We start from the raw sequence: 22,625 nt of genomic DNA, 5'->3' as shown, positions 1-22,625 counted from the left end.
TTTACAACTAAGATTATTTATTATTGTTTTTAGAATTCATTCATCATATTTGTTTTTGATCAAAAACTGAAAACTAGATAAAATCTTCTTGTTCTTGAGAAAATTACCAAAAAAATATAATATAAATATATGCAAACATTGGAATTCATTTGGTCGTGTCCTTAGAACAATAGTGTACCTACAGGAATGGTTTATACCTTCCTGGAATCCTTGAAGTGTGAGTAAGAACTTTGCATTCACACTTTTTGGTAAAAATAAAAAAAAACTTGTAAGAACACGTCCAAGTGAGTTCCAATGTTCGTATTTTCCTATCGAAAATGTTTAAGCAATTTTACATTAATTTTTTTTTCGGCTGACTCGGAGTTAATAAACCATTATTAAAATTTGCATTCGGCTTTTAATTTTTCGGTTCCATTTTCTTTTTTATTATTATTTGAATATATAAAAATCCACTCGAACACATTTTTACATTTTTAAACAAATTAACAAAACAACAAATGCTTCATTTGACAGCTAAAATCAAATCTAAAATTCTCACCACAACAATTTAATAAAAAAAAAACCTGTCAAAACAAGTTAATGCACCGCATCGAATTGTTGTTGGATTTCACATTTCAAAATGGACGTAATGTCAAAATTACAAATACAACAATGTAAACAAATGGGTGTTGGAGGGTAAAATGTACGAAAGATTCCGGTCTTTATATGGTGTGTCTATGACTCCGACACTTCTCCGAAGGAAAATTTTGAGAGATTCAAAAGCGGAAACAAAGTTCGAAAGTTTTATGAGTAGGTGAAACGAAATTCACCATGAATTCAATCGATTTCTAAGAGGATACAGATCAAAGAATTTAAAAGAAGCAATGAAATTTAGATCCAAAAAATGACTTTCTTGATGACACATTTTCTGCTAATAGAGAAAAGTTTACAAAAGCATTCGCTAAAAGTTTTCGATATTTTTGATTTGTTTTCATGCTATACGTAAATCAATCTTATAGGGTCTTCAAAAAGAAATTCGATAGGTCTTTATGAAATGGAAAACAAACTAAGCATAAATTAAGTGACAGCTTTCAAAAAGACCAAACTGAAAACCACACGTCTAAAAAAAAACCTAGCTTTAACTACATTTTGAAAATGTCACCTTTTTTATCTGATTTGTTATAAAATAAATTGTGCAAGTAAAAATCCTGCCATAAGTTCCCTCCCTAACTTATAAATAAATAAATTAGGTGTCGCAACAGTCCATGAAGAACCAGAGCTTAGTGACTTACAACTCTCAACCATTCCTGTGTGCGAGTACTGTTGTCAGGAATGGAAGGGACCTACAATTTTAGGCCGAATCCGAACGGCTAATTTGAGAAAGCACTTTCATGACAAGAATTACTCTTGGAGGATTTGTCAATTCCTCGCAAGAGGCAGTACCCGTGAAAAAGACTAGGTGGCCTGCCTGTAATTGAACTCAAGACCCCTTGGACAAATGGATACCTTTTGTAAAAATTATGAGTCAAATCGAAAAATAAAACGGTACAACGATAAATCCTCTGTTGATTATAGAGCCAAGAAGTGGTCGACCATGTCAAAGTAGGACGCCAGCAGTGAATAAAGCACTTGCGAAAAGAATCTGTAAAAAATCCCCTCCGCAAACGGAAAATTATGGCTCTAGAAATGGAAATACTCACAAAAACGATGTAACTCCTCATAAAACAAGGGCTTACCGCGGAAGTATTAGGCAACACCTGACTAAGGCTCTCCGCAAAAGCGAAAAGAACAAAAGGATTTAAGCGCAAAGCTCCAAGAAAGCTGCTGAAAAGGTTGGACAAGTCCGAAGAGGGAATCGTCCAGCTTGGGGGGGAGTGTCGTATGACGATGTTACAAATTTGCATGTTTTTGAACAGGGAGTGAAAACAAGTGCTTACAACTGTCTTAAGTAACATCTTAATTGCGGGCAAGCGCTAATTTTTTTTGAAAGCCTCTGAGGCGGCTCACAAGGCAAAAACCTCCCAACTTTGGCTTAAGGACAATTTACCGGGGATTATCCGTTAAAGATAAGAGCCTCATCGAAATATTGAGTCTCTTGAAGATGATTTCGTTAAGATGGCAGCTTCGCTACCCTTGGAAGTCGTATAAGTTCTTACAGTTAATTGTTTCCAAAATTCTTTGCATTTTACAAAATGCCAAGTTAAAAAAAATTGTCTTCATCGATATCTTTCACGGTTCCCACTGAAACTATGTCAAGTGCTACACCTATCAAATTCGAATTCTCTTGATAATTATTATGTCACGCTCTCTCTCCATCTATGCTCATATATTTGTACTTTTTTTCGTTCAAAAAGCCAATAGACTTTAAACATAGTAACAACTTAATCTCAATGTCAAATACTTTAAACGTGTATTTTGTTGTTGTTGTTGTATGTTTAGGCCGAGCCGGTTGTTGTTGCTGCCTCGAGCAATAGTAATAGATAAATCTATAAGAAAAGATGCTATAAAACTTTGAAAGACCATATGCGCACTATACATATGTATATGTAGGTATGAATGGCTATAAATGTGAAAAATCCAAGGTTGTTCATCTTTTCAATCTCCCATGACCAATCGAATGTTTGCCTTTGCGGTGTTAAAAGTCTAGTAACGAAAATTACCATTAGTATCTTAACCATAAATATATTTATAAATGAAGTTGACTTTGGTCTATTGACTTAGATGCCTTGTTTTTCAATTTACCGCTGTTGGGGTTAAGTCGTTTTTGTTTTTCAGCATCAATTTATGTTAAGAAAAAGTCTTACATTATGTCAGGTTTTGATTAATGTTTATTTATAAGTTCAATATACTTACTTTATAAAATTGACCCTTGATATTGGGGTATAAGCTGTTTTTTCTTTTGTTTACTTTGACGGTAGTTATGGTTAAAGGTTTTTTTTTCGATTTTAAGTAGATCAAAACAAATTAAAGTAGTTTTAATGGAAGACATATAGATTTGTTAACCCTGGGAGATTTATTATTTACGAATTCAATGTCAAACCATTGGTTATAGGCGTTTGTAGAAGTCTGTAGATGTCTAAATAAAGCCGATTTCTGATGTACTACCATTACTTTTATGAGCTTTATTTGGCTTATGCACTTTTCAATTAGTAATTCGGAAGTCAAAGTTTGAATAAATTCATCAAAATGAGGAAGCAATATGCTGACACTAATCGAAAAGGTCATAGTCATTAAAAGTTATACAGAACTATTCTAACTTCGTAAAGCTTTCTCCTTAAAAAATTTGATCTAACCTACTTCTGTTGCAGCTGTCTTATAACATCAACTTCTTTGGCTTTTTTTTGGTCACAAAAGTCAAAGAACTCGAATGACCTAATGGTTAATTTGTTTAACACTTATCCCCGATTATAATAAAAAATAAATTCCAGAACTCTACCACAGCGAAGCGGTTCAAATTAAAAAAACAAGTGATACTTAAATTGTGTAAATAATAATAAGAATTTTTGCTGGCATAATGTTGGTACACAATGAAATAATTACTGATTAAAAATGTCCTACTCTCCTAGCATTTTTTTCCCATAAGACGAAAGAGAATATTTGACAGGCACATCTTCTTTACCTTCCAGTTCGATTGATTCTCTTAAAACTATCTTAAACAAATCGTTAAAACTAGCCTATACTTATCCATAATTTAGAACTGACTTACTGACTCTAAATTATACTACATAACGGGTGTATTTTGAAACTGTGGTTTTGAATCTTGCAATACTTTTTTCGATGTCGGCCTTTTGACAGCTGTCACTTGATTCATGCTCATGCGGCATAAAGCGGTCTCGTCTGTTTTTTTTTTTCGGCGAGCCGCGGAGGCCACTTGCCTTATATATTTCTTTAGACATAATAGTAAAGCTTTTTTTAACAAAGCTTAATTTTTGGCGATAATATTAAATTAAATTACATGCGTTCTATTTTTATTTGAAAACCACAGGCGTACAAAAACACCCTTTGCTTATTGCTTATGATTTTCGACTTAAAAAACTAACTTAAAATTAGAGATCCTCCTTTCTTCAACGATAAAAAAACCACAGCGTAAGCTTTTTCATCTTCCCAATTCTAAAGGTCTCTTTCCAAATGGATGGAAAATAGCATTTGTCCAGCCTGTCCCTGAAAAAGGCAAATCCTTCTCTACTAACTATCGTCCAAAACACTAACGTCATTTCTTTCCAAGGTCATAGAAACACTGATAAATTGTCAGCTTAAAGAATATTTTGAAAAACCAAAGCAACGGCAGTATGGCTTTCGTAGCAATAGGTCCACTGGTGATTTCACGGTTTATCTCACTGAACAGTGGAACAAATATTTCCATCGTTTTGGAGAAAGTAAAAAGTATTTGATAAAGTTTGGCATCAAGCTCTCTTATCGAAAATGCGTGCTTTTGGTGGTGACGCATATTCTTTGTTGGGTTAGAAATTACCTTTCAGACCATTCAATTCAAACAGTATTGGACGGATACAAATCTGATATCCAATAAATGAACGATGGTGTGCCTCAGGGCTTCCTCCTTATTTTTATAAATGATCTTTTGTCTAAATCTTCTAAGCTACTAAATTGTTTCGCTGATGCCAATACCCTCAGCTTGTCGTATTCGTTTTTTGAATCTCATCCTTATTCTTCGTAAGTGGACTTCCAACGCCAACGGCAGCGTATGATAAGCTCATCAAATTCTGATCTTGACAAAATTTTTCAATAGGGAATAAAAAACCGTGTGGAATGTAATGCTTAGAAAACTCAATGCTGTCTTCTGCCGCAAAAGCGTAACCCATGCCAATATCCATAAGTAATACTTACATCGAAGAGACTGAACAGCTTTCAGTTCTAGGTAGGTGCATCACAAATCATTTCTTGTGCAGTGATCACATATTCGACATCGCCAAAAATGCTGCTAAGTGTTAGGGTTTTCCCGACGATGCAAGAAATTTTTTATCCTTTCTGATTTGGCTATAATTTACAAATCTTTTATTTGGCCGAGACTCGAGTACAATTCCCATACATGGGCAGGTGCTCCAATGATCCACTTGAATCTCTTGGCCAGAATTCAAAGGAGAGCTCAAAAAATGAAAGGAGACATTTGCTTCTCTTGGACATCGCCGCAAGGTCTCATCCCTATCATTGTTTTATCAATAATTTCACAAACAATGCTTGAGTGAAATAGCCTCCCTCAAACATTTCAACCGTAATACCCATTCTTATGGAAATGCTCATCAGTTTACTCTTGAGCCAAATTTCGGACGTTCTGTAAAGTACAGATATTCCTTTTTTAGTCACACTACACGAATGTGGAATGCTTAATCAGTCTCGATATTTCCCACTCGTTACAATGTGCCGACACTAAAAACCAACGTGCATCTGTATCTCTTTTCTAATCCTATCCTTCTTTCTTTATTGCTCGCATTTCTGTATCTCCAATCATTATAAAGGTTTTCATAACCCCTTTAGCCAAGAAGAATTAAAAAACTTGGTATAAGATTTTATTTTTTTATACTAAACTTAATACTATATAACACTAAATTAAAGTAGAAAAACTATTTACAACTATGTTAACCTACCTGTATTGACTTACTTACTTAAGGTGGCGCTACAGTCCGGGCGGACCTGGGCCCCAACCAACATGTTTCTCCAGCTAGCTCGGTCCTTAGCTAGCTGTCTCCAGTTTCGGACGCCAAGTTGGTTGAGGTCCACACCCAACTGTGTGGGCCAACTGAGTCTTCCTCTACTGCTCCGTCCCTTGGGATATGATTGTAAGACCTTCCGGGCTGTAGCGTTGATGGCCATTCGATCTATATGACCTAGCCATCTAAGCCTTTAACTCTGTTAACTAGGTCAGTGATGCTGTACAGCCCGTACAGTTCGTCGGTATATCTTCTCCATTCTCCATCTATGCATAGGGGACCAAAAATCACCCTAAGAATTTTTCTCTCGAAGCATCCTAAGACACTCTAAACTTTCTTTGACAGGGTCCAGGCCTGAGCGCCATAAATGAGAACCGGGATGCTGAGTGTCGTATAGATGGTGATTGTAGATGCTCGAGTGATTTACTACTCAATTACCTTCTAAGTCCAACGAAGCAGCGATTTGCAAGAGTTTTTCTTTGTTTGATTTCAGCGCTGGTGTCGTTGTCTGTGTTTATAGCGGTGCCTAGGTAGACAAAGTTCTTAACTATGTCGAAGTTATAGCTGTCCATGGTGACGTTTTGCCCAAGACGTCGTTGTTCAATGTCCTTTTTTGATGACAGCATATACTTGGTCTTGCCCTCATTTACCACTAAATTCATCTTCTTCGCTTCCGTCGCAATGCTCAAAAACGTTCCACTGAAATCACGCTTTAATCTTCCAATTATGTCAATATCATCTGCGTATCCGAGTAGTTGGATGGACCTTTGGAAAATTTTGCCTCTAGTGTTGACGGTTGAGTTTTGCACAATTCTTTTTAGCATGATATTAAAGAAGTCGCATGACGGTGCATCGTTTTGTCTAAAACCTATTTTGACAGCAAATGTATCGGTGAGATCTTTTCCGACCTTGATAGAGCAGCGCGCATTCTCCATCGTCATTCTGCACAAACGGATAAGTTTGACAGGGATGCCAAAACTAGACATTGCTCTGTAGAGCTCTTCCATACCAAGTGACGGTCGAAAGAATAGCCGATTAATATATTCTAGTATTATGCAATTAATTAAATTCTTGAATTGCTTTGTTGTTACATTTTGTCTTCCGTTTCCGGAAAAAAAATCCATGACATAATGTGTTTTTTACAAATGTTACTCAAATGCTCTTAAAGTGTGTACCTAAGCGGTCAAATATTAGCAGTTTTAGCTAGTAATTGTGTACTGGTTTTTGATCCTGCTCATATTTAAATTATAATTCTTTTAGGTTTCAAGGCCTTGACATGGCATTTACATATTTACACTCAGATAAACATACAGTATGGGCCGTACTCAACACTGCACACCGGATAAACGCCGAATCATTCGTCAACTTCTATCTGATTGAAAAACTTGTGTGAGAATCCAAAACACTCTTCAAATCTCTGCAAAAATGAGTCAAATGCAAAATATTATTAACAAAAATCTAAAATCGCTAAGAAGGATTGTGAGCTGCTGGAAGACCTTACCCCACTTGCCTGCTGCTGAGACAAAAACCAACAAACAAACCAAAGTGTGGAAACATTTAGAAGAACATTGAGAAGAAATCATCTCAACGCCAGAAGCCCAAGTAAAGCCCCACTTTAGACAAGAAATCACATTGTCAAAGGACTTCAGTTTGCGAAGACAAATTCCCCTTCAGGATTGGCGAAATATTTTATGGATGGATGCAAGAAAAATTGTTTTATATGACAGCCCTGGTTCTTAGCCCTCCAAATGCTGAATACGTGCCTAGATTTACCCGGAAAACCATAAAACATGGTGGCTCCAGCAATATGGTATGGGGTTCCTGCTCGTTCATGGTATCGGTCCCATATACCAAATAAATGGTGTGATATATCAGCACGTTTACGTTGACATTCTGCAGGGAACCATGATAGGTCTTCCAACAAGACAATAACCCAAAGCACACCAGCAAAAGAACTGAGAAGTGGTTTAAGGTCAATAATATTTCTATTCTAGACTTACCTCCCCAATTACCTGATCTCAAACCAATAGATAACCTTAGGGTAGATTTTTAAAAAATGGTTGCAGTTTTAAAACCCACCAACAATAATCAGCTTTGGATTACAGTTGAGACTGCATGGACAAATATCCCATTGGAGAGACGTTCAATTTTGGTGGAAGGGGCGATTTGAGGCCGTTATAAGCAATAAAGGTTCTACAAAAAACTTATATTATTATTTATGTGATAAAATCTAACTTTTTCTTGTCATAACATGGAATAAAATGAATTTAGCTTAAGAAATATAAAAATGTATAACGATTAATAAACATAGAGTAGTTATTTTATTCCAATTTTTTCGGTGTTCCCTTCTTGCTACTATTATTTTGACCGCAACTGTATGTAGGTCATCCAAGACAAGAACAAATTTATCCGTGAACTTTGGAAAGCAACCACCAAATCTGATTCTTTTCCTTCACTCTAACTCTTTGGCCCTGAGCGCACACAGTCATACTTAACAGAATTCGCTCTGCTCCGTCTCATACGAGGACGCCTGGAAACTAAAGGATATGCCTATCTAAAGTTCTACTAAATGGCTGCGTTCAATTACATGTTGGATATTTAGATACCTTGTTAAACGAGTTGGATAGCTGTATTCAGATAACTGTCAAAAAATAAAAACAACTTTCAGCTGTTTACAAAAAGAAGAGAAACATTTAAGCTTCGAAGTCAAAATTGTTGTAAGATAAATCATTTAATGGATAATTCAACTGATTCGTCGGAAGATGATGAATGCGAAATCAGACATTCCACTGCTTCTTTTTCTTGAATGTAGACTAGGGCTCCCAACCGAAGATAGGGTCGAGGGCAAACTCGGATAGACCCCAGAGGATGCCCCAAAGAAATTTATTGTTTCGGTGTCACTAGCTTGTGCCTCGTTGAGGTAAATTTCAGCCATCATCTCAAAGTTATTCAAAAACTTTTGCAATTTCTTGAAAAATTGTTCTACCTCTGGAACAGGATGAGGTTCTTCAACTTCAGAATGCTGGACACTAGACTGGAGGTAAGACCTAGCAAATTGGTCATCTACAAAACGAGAACAAAATAAGTCAATTTTTAAGTCCATATATCATAATTACCTTCTAAAATTCGGAGGCAAATAGCTTCTTCATCGTCTATTATGTACAGAACATCCTCAAATACAACTTCAACTTACATTTTGTATCTTTTTGTTTACGAACAAATACAAAAAGCTGAAATCAATTTTCAAGTTTCTTGAAATTCAACCATGTGTTGAATCAGCTGTTCTGTCAGATACCTACATACATACCCCAGAAATTCTTTGATACCTTTGAATTCCTTTTTTGACATTTCAGCTGTTTTTGATCAGCTGTTATTTTACACGTAAAACATTAACAAAAAGGTATCCGGATACCCTATCTGTCTGAGATTGAACGCAGCAAATATGTCACCTCACACACATTAGACTACCCAGAAACGCTTTATGTTTTCTTAGACTGCGACCAAGCCTTAAGTTGTCAAAAGCTTAAGTAAAACTCTAAAATTGTGACAGTATTTCTATAGGAGAATTTCAAATAATTGGATCTCGAACCTAGCTTCGAGAGTACTTCAGGTACAGATATATTTTCTTTAGTTGCACAACACAATATTAAGTTCTGATTTATCTGATCCACTTTAAAATAATTTGGAATATTTATTTGCATGTTCAAACCAAAAAGGAGACCTTTGCCTAGTAAAAGGTGGTTAAATTTTAAGGGCTGATGTTGATTTTGAATAAAACACATAATATAATATTGGTATCGTTCAATTATAAAGGGTGATTTTTTTGAGGTTAGGATTTTCATGCATTAGTATTTGACAGATCACGCGGGATTTCAGACATGGTGTCAAAGAGAAAGATGCTCGGTATGCTTTGACATTTTATCATGAATAGACTTACTAACGAGCAATGCTTGCAAATCATTGAATTTTATTACCAAAATCAGTGTTTGGTTCGAAATGTGTTTCGCGCTTTACGTCCGATTTATGAAGAGCAACCAGAAGCCGTTCAAGAACTGCCCATGCATCCCGAAAAATGCACTGTTTGGTGTGGTTTGTACGCTGGTGGAATCATTGGACCGTATTTTTTCAAAGATGCTGTTGGACGCAACGTTACGGTGAATGGCGATCGCTATCGTTCAATGCTAACAAACTTTTTGTTGCCAAAAATGGAAGAACTGAACTTGGTTGACATGTGGTTTCAACAAGATGGCGCTACATGCCACACAGCTCGCGATTCTATGGCCATTTTGAGGGAAAACTTCGGAGAACAATTCATCTCAAGGAATGGACCGGTAAGTTGGCCACCAAGATCATGCGATTTGACGCCTTTAGACTATTTTTTGTGGGTCTACGTCAAGTCTAAAGTCTACACAAATAAGCATTAACTATTCCAGCTTTGGAAGACAACATTTCCGAAGAAATTCGGGCTATTCCGGCCGAAATGCTCGAAAAAGTTACCCAAAATTGGACTTTCCGAATGGACCACCTAAGACGCAGCCGCGGTCAACATTTAAATTAAATTATCTTCAAAAAGTAAATGTAAAGAATCGATGAGATTCTGCAAATTTTATGCGTTTTTTTTTTAAAGTTCTCAAGCTCTTAAAAAATCACCGTTTATATGGAACAAAATATCTACCAAATTACCGCCGCTACCTCCATCCGATTATCCAAATTGTTGATGACGCTGAGGTGTCATTGAGGTTCAATGCCGTTAATGTGCCGAATTATCTCACATCTTTTAGCTCTTGAACTGTTGCTGGCTTATCGACGTACACCCTTTCTTTCAAATATGCCCAAAGAAAGAAGTTGAATGGTGTCAAATCACAAGATCTTTGCGGCCAATTGATATCGCCACCACGTGAGATAACACGGCCATTGAATTTATCGCGCAAAAAAAATTGGAAAAAAATACGACCCGATGAAACCTCCAGCCCATAAACCGCACCAAACAGGTAGGTAGGTACTTAGGTAGGTTTATTGGTTTTTCGAAAATCACACTTGCATTATCATTCGGGTAAATGTGGAAATTCTGCTTATTGACGAATCCACTATGGTGAAAATTTGTCTCACCGGTGAAGATGATTTTCTTCGAAAATTGATCATCCACTGTTGCCATTTGGTCAAGAGTCGTTAGTTCTTGAGTCCATTGCAAATCTTTATGCATAATATTTATCAACTATGAACGTGAAGGGTGCAATTTTTGGACACGACGACGAGTTGCAGCAGATATGCATTTTGGTTTGAACGCCCTTTTTCATAATAAGCCTCAACAGCTTTTACGCGTTGCTTGATTGTGTATCTTTGAATGGTTCAAATTCAGCTAGTCTTTAATTGAGATATGTGAAACAAAATGCAGAAAAAATCTTGATGTTTAGGTGTGGTTCACGTTCAACATCGGCCCTTAAAATTTAACCACCCTTTATAAGTTCGTTTTTTGCCATCCTTATTGTTTCTTTCTTCCTACACTAGATTTAAAGCTCTCGAGGTGCTTGATGTTTCCAAGCAGATCGTATATAAGCTCTATAATCGGTGTCATAACCCGGCACGCCACGCGGCTAAGCGTAGTCTGAAATGACTTTTGCAGAAGCGGAGGACACAGTTCTCTACCTACTCTTAAAATGCTCTGCTTTAGCTAAAAAAAGGCTCAAAGCTCAAAAGACCCTAGTTCACACAGGACTGTAGCGCCACCTTAAGTAAGATAACTCAAAAACGCAAGAGGAGAATAATTAATCTATTACGATCTCATAACGTAACATAATCCGTCTTTCACGTTTCGTAAGGTACTCAAACTGTTTTCATTGAGCTTAGAAGAAGGCCTCAAGGTTCAAGTGGGAACAAAATGGGCCATTCTACTGGCCTAAGTGTTGTCCTACTCCATCACCGACAGTCACTTTAACCTAACCTTACCTAACCTACACTCATAAGTACAACTTATTAGCTCAAAGGATTAAGCTTAAACGCCTTACACTGCACCATTTTTATGGCTTAAAACATTTAAAATTTACTTGAAATTTCTTAACACCTTTTTTTTGTTATTCATTACAGATCCTTGTATTTATATCATGAGATTTGCGAATAGATTACAATTTGGAAACAAAACCCATGAAGTATCAAATACTGCACTTCGAATAGTACAAAGAATGAAGAAAGATTCAATTCACTCAGGTCGTAGACCAACTGGTTTATGTGGTGCAGGTAAGTTTATAATCTCTAGAATCAATTTTGAATATTGTTAGCTTCTTTTAACTTTGATTTTGTTCCTTACAGCTCTCCTAATTGCAGCTCGGATGCATGAATACAATCGTACCATTCATGATATTGTTCGTATTGTAAAAATTCATGAATCTACTGTTCGAAAAAGACTGACAGAATTTGCTGAAACTCCAAGTTCTGCTCTAACTCTAGATGAATTTATGTCAGTTGATCTTGAGGCGGAGCAAGATCCTCCAGCATTTAAAATGGCACGAAAAAAGGATCGAGAGCGAATAAAAGATGTAAGTTCTAACAAATATTTAAAAAGAAAATTGTGTTCTATTGAAAATATTTTCCTTTAAGATCGGTGAACATGAACTTACGCAGTTGCAGAAGGAAATCGATATTCAACTTGAGAAGGATATGAAAAAAGTCGCCACTAAAGGACGATATAAAAATATGGCTGGTAATGATGTCGAACAAATTGATGCGACCAAATTCATAAACGAAGCGAACATGGAAATCCTAAGCGAGTGCTTAGCTGACGATCCAGATGTTGTGTCAGTTTCAAGTATTCACAAGCCAATTGTGATTGAAGGCCTGAAGCCGGACATTGTCTCAATGTGTACCCCATCGGTGAGTGACCTTCAAGAAAAGGAACCCGAAGATGGTGCTCCCGATGAAGCCGGTGAATTGGATCTTGAAGGGCTGGACGATGAAGAAATCAATAAATATATCCTAACACACGAAGAGGCGAAATATAAAAATGACATGTGGATGAAATTAAATAAAGAGTATTTAGATGAAATGAAAATCAAAGAAGAAAGACTGGCAAAGGAGCGTGAAGAGGGCAAACCAGAGAAGAAAAAACGACCGCGAAAGAAACATATAGGACCATCTAGTACTCCAGGGGAGGCTATAAAGAAGATGTTGCAGGAGAAAAAGATTTCAACCAAGATCAATTATGATATTCTCAAAACACTTACAAGTGTTTCTAAGGGCGAAGAAGATACTACAGCGACAGAAACGACGACGGCCGTTGTGGGCGGCGAAACAGTCGATTTGAAACCGGCTGCAAGTTCGAGTACGGTGCTTCCTAACAGGTTTGTAAAAAAAAAAAATGTCAATATTCCTCAAAAGTTAATCTATTTTTTACTCTTTTAATCATTTTTAAACACATTTTTAAGTGAATTTACTTATTTTTCCATGATTTCATTTTTTTTTTAGAAGCAAGCCGCCAGCTTACACAATTTTGCAACCACAATTTAAAAAACCCAAACTCGAATTAGGTTTACCAGTGGCAACGGAAACCAAACCAAAAGTCGAAGCACTTGTTGTTGAAAATGGTACTGATATTAATCTCTCTTTAAAAATTAGTTTCTTAAATTTAAATTTACTTCCGTCAATAGATGACTTAGATGAAGAAGATGATATTGAGGCTGAACCTGAACCTGAACCAGAGAAGGAATACTCTTCCTTGAAGGATATGCTTAATGATGGCGAAGAAGATGATTACTATGGATATGATGAAGATAATTATTGAAATCTTATCTCATCTTATCTCATCCTGCTTTTAATAATAAATTAATGTCTAGAATATTTGTTTAAAATTTTATTTTAAGAGAATACAATATTATGTATTTGTTTTACATGTGTTTTTATTTTTAAATTGATTTTGTATACTTTATGCTTAGATTTACTATTTTTTTTAATTTAATCTGTAAAATATAATGTATGCTTACATTTGTATGTTAAATACACTGATATCCGATTGTGTGATCAAAAATTAATTTATGAAATATAAAATTAAATTTAAAGAAGTAATTTTTTGTCTATTTTTCTTTATTTAAATAATTTGTATTTATTTCAAAAATTAAGTTGAATCAAAAGGTATAAAAACAATTGCGAGTGAAAATGAATTGGGCGTTGTCAATATTATGGTAACATTAATGTTTGTATTTTAATCCATTTATTAAAACTGAACAAATATAATTTAAAATTGAAATAAGAGTTTTCTTAAATTTAATAATATTCTTGCAAGTTGATTCATATCGATAATAAACCACAAATTTGTGACCCTGACATCATTCGTTTAAGATTCAAGAAGTTAAGAGATTTCATCCATATAACCTGAGTCCATAAAAGAAGAATTTAATGACATGGCCTTCGATCTTCAGAAGGTCATACAACACAGGACTTCAATAAAAAGATTGACAAAAATGTTAATTTATTTTAAAATTCAAAATAGAACTCCACTTAAAGCAATGACCGAAATAACTTGATCACTTTATAAGCAATTTAACGAAATCCAAAATCCAATCGATGCAAAACGAATTGAACTCAGTGAGAATTCAGAATAATATCAAGGTGTAGAGTCAAGAAAGAGATTCCATTTATGACCAACACAACGCTATTTTAGAACTTATCAAAAAAGTTTTGGAACTTTAAGACAAATGAAAACCGAAAGATGAAAGCAATCACCTGGTCTTGAACCAGCTTCAAGTAGAAATCACACGTTTGAAAAACGCAGCAGAAATCCAAGATGTTTTAAAGTAGCCCAATCTTCATGTAAAGTAACCTTATTTCGACAAATCTCAGCCCCATATTTGATTAACACACTCTGCAGCAGAATATTAGCCAATATTGAAAACGATAAACAATAGTTTTCCAAATATTGATTAACATGGAAGGTGACGTTTTGAAAATAAAAGCAGATTTAGCACTTGACCATAGTATCCAGAAGACGCGTTATCTCGCAATAGTTCAATCGTCATGCCATGCCAACATTTTTGGACCCAAAAACTATTCAACAAAAACATACAAACGATGAAATGTTAAAGGAAATGATTCAAAATTCAAGTTTACTAAAAATCCAAGAATTTAATATTGGAAAGGATGGAGAAATTTACTGTGATTAATCAAGAGATACAGCTTCTAACATAGTTCACAATATTTTACATGGTATTGGATGGTGTACTTTAAATTTGCTTAGAGAAAAAATCACTTGGATTGCATTAAGAAAAGATGCATTAAAATGGTCTCAAGAATATGCAGCCTGCTAAAAATTAAAAGTCCAGATCTATAATGCTAACTGATTATAAGGGTTTAGATATCGATGTTAGTTTAAGGATCGAATCCGCAATATTTTGAGCATTAGCAATTCTAATATGGATCTCCTCAATTTAATGGTGTTATAGAACTCTAAAAGCCGCTTAGATGTGTTTACCTAAACCTTGGACAGAAATTCTTTCTTGGAATTCGAACCAGTTTATAAGAATGTATTCAATCAAGAGAGTTTCTGGTATGTTTTCACGGACCAGGAAATCCACAAATACATAGGTATTTATTGAAAAGCATTGGGAAATTATGCGTGGATTGAAACCTACTTCGACTGCTCATCATTCTAAACGCAAATTATTCGTCTTAAAGAATTCACATGTTTTTTTGCTTCGATCATGTCAAGGCACCATTGCTACAACCATACATTGGACAATAAGAATCTTGAAAAAATCATCTGACAATGGGCAGGTTCAGACAACATAAGGGACTTCATTTGCCGTCAACTTTATTCTTTGAACGTACATTTTGACCGAGGCAACTAGTAAGTTTTTCAAGCGTCATGAATTTATTTCAAATTCAGAACTTTACTTTGCAAATCTCTACTACAACAAAATTACTGTATTTAAAACGCTCCTCAGGATAGCTACAAGTCCACCACGATTTGTATTTTGTATTGTAAAATTTACTTTCCAAATTAACAATGAATTCTTTTACAGAAAGCATTAAATAAAGTTGTGCAGAAAATAAATAAATCATAGATTAATAAAGTTCAGCTTTCAGTTGAATGAAAAAACATTATCAACTGTCATTTTGATAGAAGTAGACTTGATTTGATAGTTAGGGATATTTTTCTTGACTAACTTTCCAGTCAAATTTCCATTAAAGTTGCTTTAATTGGAAGGTAATTTTTTGGCAGCTGGCAATTAGATACTAGAAACTTGCCTAACTTTAAGGTCCCTTATGTCGTCTGAACCTGCCCTATATGAAAGATCTTGAAAACAGATTAGATCATATCTATCTAGATATAATAATGCTAACTGATTATAAATGATTTAAATATCGACCGTTTCTCTAGATGGCCAGTAGCAGTTCCTCTCAATAATATTACTGGTAAGACAATTGTTACAGCAACTGGATTGCACTATGGAACACCTGCAACTACTACTTTTGATCAAGGATCGCAATATTTTCAGCACTGGCAAGTCTAATTATAGCTCCTAAAAACAAAACCACTTCTTATCATCCTCAATTTAATGGTGTCATTGAAAGGTGGCATATAGCTTTAAAAGCTGCTTTGATGATGTGTTCACGTAAACCTTGGACGGAAATTCTTTCTTGGACTTCGAACCGGTTTAGGTTTGCTGGCGAGTTTCTTCTAAGTCTTAATGGACCAGGAATATTTTATTCTTAGAATCTTCTCAGGAAAACCGCACCATCCTTCTGTAGTTAGGTTTAGATAAGTGTACTAAGATACTGGTAATAAGATTTTCAAAGCCGTAAAGACAAAGTTTCTTTTTTTGTTAAAAAAATAAAGCACAAATAAAAAAAATGATTGTTCAACAAGAAGTTTGTTTTTGAATTTGGATCATTTCATAAATCGTCATCATTCGTCAAATTCGATGTCAGAAAAATCTGCAGGCTCATTAAATAAATGAATGTGGTTGTGCAAAATGCAACTAGCTGTCACAATTTTACTGGCCATCATAGGACCTCGGCCTTTGGAGAAACCAAAAATTCGCTCTATGGTTATCCTAGCACTGTTAAGGGAGTGTATTAAAATTGTCACGGAAGGGAGTTGTTCGTTTTGATCTAGAGGGTAGGCAGCATCTCGTACCAGATGGTAGTCGACAGGCAACAATTTGGGTCAGAGGACAGTTTCTAAAAAATCTAGCATCATGCGGTCGACCAGGAGCGCCTTCATAAATACGGATGAAATAAGCTCGATGGTCACAGACTCCTGTTAAAGAAACTGATATAAATTATAATAAATTGATTTAAAATAATCGAATGCGCATTTTTTCTGTTGCAGTAGTTTATAGGGTTTTTGGCCGGCTGTTTGATTTGAATGTGACACCCATATATGGCACCAACGATTCTGGGAATATGACCTGATTTTTCTCGAAATACTTTCATAAGATTATTTATGTACACATGTTTGTATGTATGTGCTATTTCAAAATGATGAATTGAATTTGTCAAACATTTTATGTACACATTACCGGGATACATCTTAAGGATATATTGGCTTATTGATGGGTACTTAATGTATTGAGCCAAAAGGGAACACATCAAATTCAGAATCTCACTAAATGATTTGTGTACTGAACTTAGTGCAAAATTGAAACGATCACCAGAGGACCAAACATTTTCTTGTTTGCTTAAAAGCCAAATAAATAAACAAATGTTTTTTTCCAGTTAAATCATAAAATAAAAAGTCATAAAATCCTTTAAAGAACTAATAATTAACAACATATTTTCTGAACAAAAAAAGTTACCGAAAAGAAACTTCGACTCATTCGAAAATGGCACCGGACTTCTTCTAAACTTTAATCTGGAACTACTACTTTATAATATTTCGTATTCCTTACACTCAAAAAATGTTCCTCGTAGACAAAATCTGGTAGAAAATACCTGCCAAAAAAACTGGTACAATAGTCCAGATTTCGTGGTAAATAACTCCAGATTTCATGGTAAAAATAAAAAAAAAACAGAAATCTGGTAGAATCTAAAAAGAACCAGAAGAATTTTTTTTAACCAGATTTCCTGGTAGAAGAAAACCAAGAAAAATGTGGTAAAATACTCCAGATTTCGTGGTAAATAACTCCAGACTTCCTGGTAAAAAGAAATCTGGTTTCCTGGTTAAATTTTTGACAGACAATTTTCTGATAAATATTACAAGCGTCCTGGTAGAAATTATTTTTTTCCTGGTAAAATGAACATTATCTGGAATCTGGGAACCAGGAAATTTATTTTCCGGTATATTTTTTCCTGGTAGATTAATCCAGTCTTATGGTACTTATTACCAGAAATATTGGAAGTCCAAAAAATATCTTTTATCTGGTAAATAAAACCAGGAATTTTATTGTCTAGTAAAAATCAAAGTCTTAGGTAAAAACCAAATTTAAGTACAGTATAGGACTTATCAAGCCCTTTCCGCCAAATAATCGTAGACTACATGGCGCTACCGATAATTTAGCATAGAGACAAATTTGTATTCCTTTTTTTCTTGGAAATATTAGAAACTATGTCGATGTGAATGTTTTTTTTAGGAATATTACCTATGATATGCATAATTTTATAAGGCGCTTACCATAATTTTGAGGGAAAGGCTTAATACTCTACCAGAATTCAGCTACATTTTGATTAAAAAAAATCCCGTTATATTCTACCAGAAATGTGGTGTATTTTACCAGGAATTCTTTGAAAAATCTCCTGGTAAAATTTCCCATGATTTTCTAGAAATCTTAAAACCACTTTGTCTGGATAAATTTAGAGGGAAATCTGGTCACCGGTACCAGTTTTTTTTTTGAGTGTACGCCATATTCATAAATATTTCCTTGAAATTGGTCAGATAAAGAACCGACTGCGACGAGCTCGATTACGACAATCAAAGTTCTAGGCAGCTATTTGGAAGATATATGAATTGTCTTAAATTGACCACAATCAAACTATTTTACATACCTATGGCTTCATCTGCTTCCGAATGCTTATATACAGTGTCGAGCATAAGTCATGGTACTCAAAGTGCCATGTCATTAAAAGCTTTGAAAGAAAAGAAAACTTAAGGACTTAATTTTCATGCATCAAGTTATTTATTACGATAAAACCTTATTCTTTGTTTTACCAATAGAAAAAATTCAAAAACAAATTCTATTTTCTAGCAAAAAATAATAAAACCTTGAAATCTATGCACTTTAATAGTTTTAAATGTTTAAATTTGTAACGGTCCTGTTGGCTTTGTTTTTTTTTTACATGAAGCTTGTAATATGACATGTGTGTGTCAATCAGTACAAAGCGATCGGTCGTGCAGGTTAAGGTTAAAGAAATTTTGTTTTTTAAAACCAAAAAAGCGATGGTTAGAAAAGAATTAACGATAAATGAGCGTCAAATTATTATTAATTGCCATGAGCAAGGTAAAAGTTATGCGGATATTAATAAAATAGTTGGACGACCCAAATCTACCATACAAAATGTGATTAACCGTTACAATAAAGAAAACCGAATCGAAAATAAAATTGCAAGATCGCTCCAGAGATCTGGATTTAAATCGTGCACACCTCGTAAAAAGCCGTTCGTAAGTGAAATAAATAAAAAGAAAAGAATGAACTTTGCAAAGAATTATAAAAATAAATGAAATGAATTTTGGGACAACGTAATATTCTCCGATGAGTCGAAATTCAACATTTTTGGTTCAGATGGGAGGATTATAGTGTGGAGAAAACAAGGCGAAGCCTTGAATCCTAAAAACATAATTAAAAATGTGAAACACGGTGACGGTGGTGTAATGGTATAGGGGTGTATGTCATCCAGTGGTGCCGGGAATTTGACAATAATTAATGGAATTATGAATAAGGAAGTTTATTTGAACATCTTAAAACTAAACTTACAACAAAGTGCAGAGAAACTTGGGATCGTAGACACAAATTACTTTCAACAGGATAACGATCCCAAGCATACGGCTACAAATGTAAAGTTGTGGTTCTCCTACAACACGCCCGATTAACCCAATCGAACATTTATGGGATGTCTTAGATAAACGACTTCGAAAACACAATATAACGAGCAAAACCCACCTTAAAGAGCTCCCGGTATCAGAATGGCAATTCATAGGGTCAGATGTCACGCGAAAACTTGTAAACTCTATGCCCAATCGTTTAAAAGAGGTTATTAGGCTCAAATGTTTTCCCACAAAATATTAGGTAATTATATTCTTGACATAAAACATTCGAAACCGAATTAACTTCTTTTGTCCTTCTAGGGTACCAAGACTTTTGCACTATTGTTGTTAGGGACTAATACTTTTATTTTAACTTTTTTGAGATCCTTGAAGGATAATTTTCTGTTTTTCTTGTGTTAATTTGTTAAATAAACTTAAACTTGAATAAATCAAAACATACATTGAAAATTGTGTCTTTATATCATTTACACAACTCATTTTTCAAGAATACTCACACGGGTAAGGAGACTTTTGCTCGACACTGTATGAATATTTTATTTTTTTTATTTTATTTAAAAATATTGTTTAAAATTCTCAAAACTTTCCCAAATGTTTCCGGTTTTGCGATTGACATTTCAGGATTTGCCACTTTTGTAGTGCAATTTTAAATGTTCTAGTTGAATTTTGACTACGTAGTGACTACAATAGTTTATTAAATTAATTATTATATTATAGTTCTGAAAGTCAAACAAACCACATTTCATAAAAGTGAAAAAATATAATTCAAACTTCAAATAACAGTTTTATTTGATTTAAAAATACTGTGTGTGGATTTATATTTATAAACAACCACATTCTATTTGAACGCATTGCCATCTTTTGTTGAGCACGAGCAATGATAAAAGTTCTTATATAAACTTATCATGTACAACCACTGAAGTCTACACTTTGATTAAATAGAAACGTTTATTCAGCCATTTATTTCTACACTTCCCAATTGAAATATATAGATAATACTACTAAAAGTATGTTGCTTGTTTTGATAAAAATTGTTAACTCCTTTATACCCCCTTCAAATTATGTAAGTTTTCAGCAAGCGTTTCAGTTATTATTCAAATCTAACTTTGAGAAATCAATAGAAATACATAAATGTATTTGCAATTATTACATCCGCCAATAAAGTATTGGTATTACGGTTCAAGTTTATTTTTGCCTCGTGTTGAAAGTTCTTACCACAAGTATTGAGTATAATTGGCCATAAAATAATCATACACAGAATATGGATAGTGAAGGACATAGAATTTAAGTTCTCAAAAAAAAAAAAAACATTTTGGCACATCCAGACTTTTAATCAGGGAGACGAGTTTTTACCCACCGCTTAAAAATGTTTCGTTATGTTTGGTTAAGAAGGAAAACAAAATTAAAATAATATAGTTTGTCTATTAACCTTAAATTTACACCTTTAAAATTTTACAACACTGTTGTTTATCAAGGTATAGTCTAACTATTTGGACTACTCCCTACATATGAAAGCATTCCATTTTGCCATTTCTATGAATGCGAAAAATGCTACAAAAATTCAAAAACCCAGAAATTCGGCTCTATCGAGGTTACTGTCGGAGCGGAATTCTCTCCGATTTCCTCCTAATCGGAGACATTTTGCTTCAAGGTAGTTTTCCGATCGGACATTCTCTCCGACAAAATTCAACGCATTCAATTTGCATACGATGCTTTGCGATGAAGTACTTGTTTGTTTATATTCTTGACAGATACCAACATACAATTTTCCGAAGTCCTCCGACAAGTTCTTGTTGCGGAAAGTGTTTTCTTTTTTTTTTTAAATAGTTAATAATGTAAGTAATACAAAAATTAACTTTATTTTCGTTAAATTGTATTATTAATAATGGACTGTTTGTTTTTAGGCAAATCGAAAAAACAAGCGCTCAGCAGTATGAGGGAATGGTAAATCTGCTGAGCGAATATCTAGACATAGCTCAAAACTATACAAAAAGGCCACTAGAAATTGTGGCTGTGTTTTGGGAAGATCTGGCCAAGCTAAATTCATTGGGACCAAGGCAAAGGGATGTTGGTGGATGGAAAAAAGAATGTTTTTGTGATTTTGTGCATTGATTCCATTGCGATTTAAGGATACATATTTCATTACATTAAAAAAAAGTCTTTCACCCCTTTAGAGGACGCTGTGATAGCCTTAACAAATTTTGGCAGCTTTGTAAGTGGCATTGGAGCTACATCATTTGGAGCAGGAACATTTGGAGCAGAAAGCACATCACGCCAAGTGCCACCTGCGGACTCGTCCACGTCAAATACCGCTGTCGCTGATGAGAGCAAAAAAGAAGACAATCGACCATCACCAATACTCAGCGGAAAATAGGACCAGACGCCGAAGGCCTATGACGTCGATTCAGCTTTAACCAAAACAGATTAAAAATCAAGAAAATTTGTAAAAGGACACAACCAAAACCTTAAAAAGGCTTTCTCGATCACTCGAAGATGAAAATTGAAAGAGAAAAATTAGAATAGACGCAAACTCACAACACTGAGATGAGGAGAATAGCTTTGCAGAAGCTCCAATTGAAAAAAAGAAAATTGGAGTTGGAAATTGCAAAAGCTAACATTTTGATGGAATGATTTTTTTTACTTATTTAAATTTTGGTTCTCATTTTCATTCACCGGCTCTCTGCGCTATGCAGTGTAGGAGTCCTAAATGGTGTCACAAGCCAGGGCTCCAACGGATATCCTGAATCATTTACAAAAAGAAACAAATTCAGATGGTCTGTATTGTTGTAAAAAAAAATATTTCTACGTAACAACCAGCTACTTCTTGTACTTAAATGATTTCTTTCGAAATACCGTCGTTAAGGACTCAAAGCCCAAACATTAGAGCCGTGGTTTACTGCCTGGTAGTTAGCATAAACGGCTCTTATTCTCATTTTGTAGTCGCAAATCTAAAATAAAAATAATTTTTAAGTAGTACTTTATATTCAAAACTTACATCTTACAATCATAAATTC

At 34.6% G+C, this 22,625-nt stretch overlaps 1 protein-coding gene across 1 annotated transcript in view; it reads left to right on the top strand.

Moving 5' to 3' along the window:
• Window positions 1–13,698, top strand: part of LOC129942925 (transcription factor IIIB 90 kDa subunit) — an 81,682-nt gene extending 67,984 nt beyond the window's left edge. The window contains exons 3-7 of the mRNA XM_056052078.1: window positions 11,730–11,879; window positions 11,952–12,178; window positions 12,240–12,979; window positions 13,104–13,222; window positions 13,286–13,698. Of these exons, the coding sequence (XP_055908053.1) occupies window positions 11,730–11,879; window positions 11,952–12,178; window positions 12,240–12,979; window positions 13,104–13,222; window positions 13,286–13,419 (1,370 nt within the window). The 3' untranslated portion in view covers window positions 13,420–13,698. The remainder of the gene's footprint in view (window positions 1–11,729; window positions 11,880–11,951; window positions 12,179–12,239; window positions 12,980–13,103; window positions 13,223–13,285) is intronic.
• The last annotated feature ends 8,927 nt before the right edge of the window (window positions 13,699–22,625 follow it).

The sequence above is a fragment of the Eupeodes corollae genome, chromosome 1 (assembly GCF_945859685.1).
Source record: "Eupeodes corollae chromosome 1, idEupCoro1.1, whole genome shotgun sequence".
NCBI classification, from domain to species: domain Eukaryota; kingdom Metazoa; phylum Arthropoda; class Insecta; order Diptera; family Syrphidae; genus Eupeodes; species Eupeodes corollae.
This window is presented reverse-complemented; position numbering and strand designations above follow the sequence as displayed.